Source organism: Nansenia antarctica (assembly GCF_963989245.1).
Source record: "Nansenia antarctica genome assembly, chromosome: 5".
Classification (NCBI taxonomy): Eukaryota; Metazoa; Chordata; class Actinopteri; order Argentiniformes; family Microstomatidae; genus Nansenia; species Nansenia antarctica.
In genome coordinates, this window is record NC_137690.1 from 16,284,690 (window position 1) to 16,292,564 (window position 7,875).

At 43.6% G+C, this 7,875-nt stretch overlaps 1 protein-coding gene across 1 annotated transcript in view; it reads right to left on the reverse strand.

Moving 5' to 3' along the window:
• Positions 1-253: 253 nt before the first annotated feature.
• The window catches only part of LOC308157072 (calsenilin-like), a 23,589-nt gene continuing 15,967 nt past the window's right edge, over positions 254-7,875 (reverse strand). Inside the window, exons 2-7 of the mRNA XM_080530550.1 lie at positions 2,924-3,048; positions 2,489-2,558; positions 1,776-1,954; positions 1,491-1,595; positions 910-972; positions 254-652 (exon numbers count right to left, since the gene is read on the reverse strand). Of these exons, the coding sequence (XP_080386676.1) occupies positions 605-652; positions 910-972; positions 1,491-1,595; positions 1,776-1,954; positions 2,489-2,558; positions 2,924-3,048 (590 nt within the window). The 3' untranslated portion in view covers positions 254-604. The remainder of the gene's footprint in view (positions 653-909; positions 973-1,490; positions 1,596-1,775; positions 1,955-2,488; positions 2,559-2,923; positions 3,049-7,875) is intronic.

Genomic DNA, 7,875 nt, shown 5'->3' on the forward strand with positions numbered 1-7,875 from the left:
TCCTCAGATATCCTCTACACTACAGGTAAGCCTCTATGAGGTGGAAGAATGTGTGTGTATGTGTGTGTGTGTGTGTGTGTGTGTGTGTGTGTGTGTGTCAGATGGAGTTGTGTTAAAGCTACTGGATCTTTTTTCCCTCCCACACACTCTCTCTCTCCATTAAGGGAACAGACCCTGTCTTCTTATAGGTAACGTGTCCTTTTGATCCAATGAGGAATGCAGAAAGCTCTAGAAGCTCTGAAGACCAGTTGAACAGTTGGATTCTTTACATTTTCTGTTCTGTGACGCAGAGAAGCCACAGGATAGAAGGAGGAGTTTGTCCAAGTACGTCTCCTCTCTTTATCTAGGGGTCTTTTTAGTCCTTGAACAGTGGCAGGCTGATGCTAGTACACGGCAGTACAGGAGTGTGTGTGTGTGTGTGTGTGTGTGTGTGTGTGTGTGTCTGTGTGTGCGCGTGTGTGTGTGTGTCTGTGTGTGCGCGTGTGTGTGTGTGTCTGTGTGGGTGGGCATGGAGAGAGGTGGGATAAGGGCAGAGAGGGGTTGTGTATGGACATGTGGACAAGATCAGACATTGGGAGAACAACATGGAACTTTCTGCTTGGTTCTAGATCACGTTCTCAAAAAGCTGCATGGAGTTCATGATGTTCTCATCCTGAAAGAGAGATCAAGACAGGACTGAATGTTGAGCGAGTCAGAGGTTGCATCCTGTTATGAATTGGGATTAATCTAGTCTACTCACAGATGTATAACATATCATTTATGCAAAGGTCCAAGCTACATATGTAAATTAGGGTTCAGCTCTCAGCAGAGTAAAGTCAAATTCTGATGTATTGGTAGCTACAACATGTGTCTATATGTTGCTGTTTGTGACAGGTGTGTGTGTGGCTGTTGCTCGGGGGCGGGGGTTACCTTCTGACAGGTCTCAATGAACTCTTCGATGGTCACCACTCCATCTCTGTTTTTGTCCATTTTCTGAAGAAAACAGAGAGATAGAGGGAGGGAGCAGGGAGAATGGTGGTAGGTAGAAGGAGTAGATGGGAGAATGGCGGTAGGTAGAGGGAGTAGTTAGGAGGAGAAAATTCAAATGTACCACATTTCTTACAGCACAGAGAACATAAGCTAGGATTCGGTGTGTGTGTGTGTGTGTGTGTGTGTGTGTGTGTGTGTGAGTGTGTGTGTGTGTGTGTGTGTGTGTGTGTTTGTATGTGAGTGTGTGTGTGTGTTTGTGTGTGAGTGTGTGTGTGTGTGTGTGTGTGTGTGTGTGCGCCTGTATTATGTATAGCTGTGTTATGTAACTAGTTTTAATCAATATTTTTATCAGTCATCCAGCAGAACAATTGCATCTTATATTTATCATGTGGTTGTCCTGGAAACAGGACTTGGGAGAACAGACGTGTGTTTGCTTTGTGTATGGGTGCGTATGTCTATGTGTGTGTGTGTGTGTGTGTGTGTGTGTGCGTGTGTGTGTGTGTGTGTGTGTGTTTTAGAACCTGGAAGAATTTGTCCACATGTTCAGATGGTGCCTCGTCTCGTACACTGGGGTAGGTGTATCTCCCCATCATGTCATAGATGGATTTCATTATGGCCAACATCTCCTGAGAGGAGGAAGAGGGAATAGAGCAAACATGGGGGGAGGGAGAGTCAGAAAGGCCTAAACTTAAACTCAAACTAATTAGTGTAACCTATGGAATTCTATAGTACCTCTATACTGTAGAGACATGTGACTATCACACATGACCTCTTTAGAGACGTATCTGGAGCCTATCATAGTTTACCTCTTTGGTGATGTATCCATCCTTGTTGATGTCATAGAGGTTGAAGGCCCAGTTGAGTTTCTCTGTGACTGTTCCTCTCAGGAGCACCGACAGCCCGATGACAAAGTCCTCGAAGCGAATAGAACCGCTTCTGTCCATGTCGAATGCATTGAACAGGAAATGAGCATAAGTGGTCGCATCTGTAGGTTAGAGAAAGAAGGGAGGAGAGGGACAGGAGCAAGACAGAGAAGGAGGAAATGAGGAGGGAAATGGAAGAGAGGAGAGGGAGGAGCAAAGAAGAGAAGAGCGAAGAGAGAGTGGAGAAAAGACAGAAAAGGTAGAGGGGAAACAGAGTAACTTCAAATAGTCAGTCACCATGAGCTTGACGTTTTTTTCTTTAGTAACAGAGAAATTTGCAACATTGTTTCTATGCTATTTGGCTTGTTAAAATAGATCCCGTAACTCCTCGAACACACAGACAGTCAACATTGCACATATGCTGTATTATTTCGCCCTGCTTGCGTGGTATGTTGATGCAGAGTTCAAGCTGGGTGGTTTGCACTACGTCATTCAGTCAACAATTGACTGGTTGCATCTAAAGTCCGCCGGAGTGACAGCACAGCATTTCAACGCACGAGTTGGATAAATTGCAATAAAAGCAATGGGACTTCTGCTGGACCGCAACCGCAAGCCGCAGTCTGTGTGTACGACGCATTAGCGTTCTATCTTCTAACCTCCTTGGGGAAAGAACTGAGAATAGATGGTCTTGAACGTCTCCTCGTCAACCAACCCGCTGGGACACTCCTGCAATAGAGAGAGAGAGAAAGGGAGGGAGAGAAGAAGAAGAAGAAGAGAGAGAGAGAGAGAGAGAGAGAGAGAGAGAGAGAGAGAGAGAGAGAGAGAGAGAGAGAGAGAGAGAGAGAGAGAGAGAGAGAGAGAGAGAGAGAGAGGGGAAAAAATAGAATGTATGAGAAACTAAGCCATTGGTCTATTTGGTCTATAAATGCTAAAGCAATATTGCAGTATATATCTACAAAGGTCTTCTGCCCAACTGAAACCCCCAACCCAAGTCCCTCTCTCCTATCTCATTCCCATTCCCAGTCGCAGCTACAGCCCCTCTCCCCTCAACCTCAGACCCATGAAGCAGAGGTAGGCAAAGGCAGACTCACATTCTTGAAGCCCCTGTATAGAGACTGCAGCTCCTTCTTGGTGAACTTGGTCTGAGCCTGCAGCTGGTCCAAGCCCTCTGGCTGGTGACGAACTGTAGACAGCTCCAAGTCACTGTCACTACTTTCTGTGGGAGAGACAGACAACAGGGAGGGACAGACAGAGAAGGAGAGAGGGGAAGGGTATGGTAGAAGTGAAGAGAGACAGAGAGAGAGAGAGAGAGAGAGTTGGGGGTGGTGTAGAGGATGAGTGCATGGGAGGTAGGTTAAGAAAGAGGGACAGGGACAATGAATTTCGGGGAGGTATCAGGGGTGAGAAAAGGTGTGACATCAAGGGAGTTAGCAAAAAGTGAAGAAGAGCAAGAGACAAATGAAGAGAGGGACTGAAAAAGAGGAGAAACTACTTTCTCTTACAGTGTCTTGCTGCTTAACAACCATCAAATCTGTCTGTCTGTCTTTCTGTCTGCCTATCAATCTATAATTGCCAAATTAGTATAACATTTCAGAGGATAGGTGCCCAATGAGTAATGGCCAATGATCAGGTTCAGATTGTAAGAACTTGAGACTTATATAGACTTAATATAAAATCAAAAACATTGGACAGTATTACTATGATGTCATTTGTAAAGTTATCCTACTTTATACAACAGTTAGTTCTGACCAAGTAATTTGATTGGACAAGAGGCATTCCATGAGTGCTGATTTACAGTATAACAGCACTGGGACTTTTTTACTATAGGTATCACTCCGAAATGACCGTTAATACAAAGTAGCTAGCCTGCAGATGTTTGTGTTCAGGTTACTAGGCAACAGTCCAGTTGTGGAACTATTTTTTGTTGACGGAGCCAAAATAAACTATTAAATAAACAAACAAATCATAATCTGTTGTCACTATATTACTGTTAACTAATAAATTACGCTGTAGAACTGTTGTATAAAAGCTTAAATAGGAACTGGTTCACACACTGTAAGAGGAAGCACTGAGAACCAGGGTTACATAGCTTAAAAAGCTTAAAGCTTAAAACGGGATGTTTTTAAATTGGGTTCAGAAAGTTGGCTTTCTACTATTTCTATACTCACCATCTTAGTACACACAACACAGAGAGAGAGAGGAAGAGAGAGAATGAAAGAGAGGGAAAGAGAGTGAATGGAAGAGGGATATAGAGAGACAGTGAGAGAAGAAGGGGGAAAAACAGGGAAAAACAGTCAAGTCAAGTCAGGCATCGAAGAACAAATACTAAGAGAGTGGCCAAGAACACGGAGGAAGGAACAGATTCAAATAACATCCTCTGTGAACACACTTAGAACAGTACACAGGAAGTTACAACACAAGCCAAAAACTGAAGAGGAAGGAAATATTTTAAGAAGGTCTTCTTGAAATCCTTGTGGTAAAAACATTCCCATACAGTCAAAAGACTATTGATATCAAATTATCATTTTGGACACAACCACACAATGTTTTCCACAGAGTTGGAAGCAAAGAGTGACTATGGACCAATTGTAACCTTTGACCATCGCCCGCCCCCCCACCACCTCACCAGCCTCAGTGATGTCGATGAGACCCAGGAGATGCATCAGTTTAAGGAACATAATGACAAGGCAAACGATGCCCACCGTCTGTAGTCCTTCTGTCTCCCATCTCACACTCATCTCTCCCTCCTCCTCTTCTCCCCCCTCCGTCTTCTCGCCTTTCACTCACTATTTTTACCAGCGTCCTCTCTTTCTCCCTTACTCTCTCTCTTCCTCGGTCAGTTTTTCCATAAGAACATTAGTAATTCAAACTAAACACAGGTAGGGTTTGCGGTTCAGACGGTTCCATTTTTAGAGAGTTTGGTCCCAGCAATGATGCTGAAGTTTGCGTTGAGGTCATACAACGCAATGAGACTGAAAGAGTAAAAGATCTCCAAAAAGGATGAAAAAACAACAAGGATCTAGGATCTAACCCTAACCCTAAAACAACATTAAAAAGATAAAAGTAGATACAATCCTTCTTTCCATGACAGTTCCCATGTTGTTTTTCTGTAGGTTGATGAGATGAGGTCGTGAAGAGAGGAAGATAGCTGTCACAATCCTAGATCCCCGGGATTCAGGTTAGAGAATATTGTTATCACTCCATCCAATCTCTGAAACTTTTACAGCACTGACTCTCACAACTATCCCTCCGCGTTGCGCCTGTAGAAACTGTCACTCAAATGCGTCGCTAAATATTGTCACTCCCCTTCTACGATGAGCAGGGACATGTCATTAAATTCTGTGTTTATTTCCTTCACTCTCCTCCATCTCTCCATATTTCCTTCCCTCCTTTCTTCCCTTACCCTCCCTCCCCCCCCTCTCTCTCTCCCACTCTGGAACCTGTAAACCCCTGAGAAACCACCTACAGATCTAATGGAGTAAAGTCTCCTAATCTGCCCCCATTTGAATGGCCACGCTGACTGCAGGGTGTATAGGATATAACAGTATCTCCATGTCAATACACTCAACCTAAATCTTAAAGTGCAACTTTTATGAATGAATAAATTAATTATAAATTAACGTGACATTTATGAAGAAAAACTGATTCATGGGATAGAGATCGATTGACTATTTGGATACAATGCAGATTCTTTGCTGATCATAAGATTGTAGACTTGCCCTGGTATGTCAACAGGAATGCTGCTCTGGTGATGAACATTCAGTATGTCAAACACATACTGGGATGCCTATCAATCTGAGAGTATCTCTGTTTTCCTTTAAATATCCAGCTGTCCTAAATCCCAGGTCCCCTGTCAGCACTGTGATCCAGTTCCTGTCTAATTGTTCTCTTCTCTCTCCAGGATTCATTAACACAGAATTAATAGGGAACAGTCACACAGTTATACAGTAGCTACTGATAGTCACTGGCCAATGGATCCCCAGGGGCCTGTGACATTTGTCAAAAACCCATCTTGATATTTCAATGCCCTCATACTGGCACTTTACAACTCAATGTACACACACGCACACAGTCACACACAAACACACACACACACACACACAGACGCGCACGCACACGCACACGTACACGCACACACACACACACACACACACACACACACACACACACACACACACAACACACACAATGATCTTTGCTGTCCTCTATAGGAGACAAAGAGGAACAACTTGCGAGACTGGAGAAAGACGCTGTTATTTGGTGGACAGACACTGTTATCTCACATTCGCCCTAGGAAGACTGCAGATCAAGGCTAGCGTGGAACTATCAAGGAAAAAAAGTGGAAGTAGGAGTAGCTTTTAGACACTTATAAAGTCAGTTTTGCAATGAAGCTAGAAAACAAAGGTGGTTCATGTTTGAGAGATATGAATGATCGATCTGCCTCTAAATGTATGCCCCCTCTGCCATTACAGCATTAAAGCCCAATCTCTCTCTTTTCACTGACATCTCACACATACACACACACACACACACACACACACACACACACACACACATGCACACACACACACACACACACACACACACACACACACATATACTGACACACACACACACACACACACACACACACACACACACAGACACCAACATTGTCTACACATTGGGTACGAACACTTTGCTCGGCTGCCCTCAAACAGGCGGTTCAGGACCATGTTCGCAAGGACAAACAGACTGAAGCTCAGCTTCTACCCCAGGGCCATTCAAGCCCTGAACACAGCAAAGACATAGGTTCTAGGCCCTGGACAATCTAGACAAATTGATGGCAGCTACCAGATTGAAATCAAGTGTAATACTGAAACACAACTGTGTACATTTCAAACCTGCAAACTGCGACACTTTAAATGAATGTGCAATAACACTATGTGCAATATGACAACCCTAGGGTACATAAGGTTCAGAGAATAGGAAATGTTAGAATAGGTATAGCATAGCATAGAGTACAGCACAGTGTTTTATTTGTATAGTATAGTATAGTGGATAGTGTACATAGCCTTTATTTATGTAAACCAGCTCTTTTCCCTTCTAGTTTAAAAAAAAAAAAAATCCTAGCACCAGGGGAGCCCCCCCCTCCCAAATTTCATTGTTTGGTACCTGTACTAGGTATCAATGACAATAAAGACCATTCATTCATTCATTCATTCATCTGCTGTCAGGACTGTAGAGTCACTACCTATCTGCTGTCAGGACTGCAGAGTCACTACCTATCTGCTGTTAGGACTGTAGAGTCACTACCTATCTGCTGTCAGGACTGTAGAGTCACTACCTATCTGCTGTCAGGACTGCAGAGTCACTACCTATCTGCTGTCAGGACTGCAGAGTCACTACTTATCTTCCGCAGAAGATTGAAGACCTATCTCTTCAGGCTACATCTTAACTGTCCCTGCTAAAGACCTCCTCATCCCCACCACCCCCCTGTACAATTTGTAATATAAATAACTAATAAAAAAAGTAATTCTAGTAATTCTTCTGTCATTGTAACTGTCAATGGCCCCTGGTATTAGCATAGATTACCATTGATGACACACACACACACACACATACACACACACACACACACACACACACACACACACACACACACACACACACACACACACACACACACACACACACACACAGGTGTCCAGTATTGGTTAGTAGCCATGGGCTGTTAATGTACTTGTTGCTGCAGAGTGCTAGGATATTAATAATATAGCTGGTAAGACACATGCGGTTGTTTAACTACTGATCAATGGAGCAGCATACTGATATGACACAGAGACAATATAGAAAATACACAAGGGTACAAAATACAACATTTACTGCAATACTGTAACAGCTTGAGACTGAGTTGGTCAATTAGTCACATGAAAGGAAGATGGATTGGTGAGATGGCAAGACTGAGGGAAGAACACAGAAGATGAGACGGAAGGAGGAGAGGAGTGGGGGAGGAGGGATTTGGGGGGGCTATGCACCAAATCCCAGAAGTCCTTCCTTGATT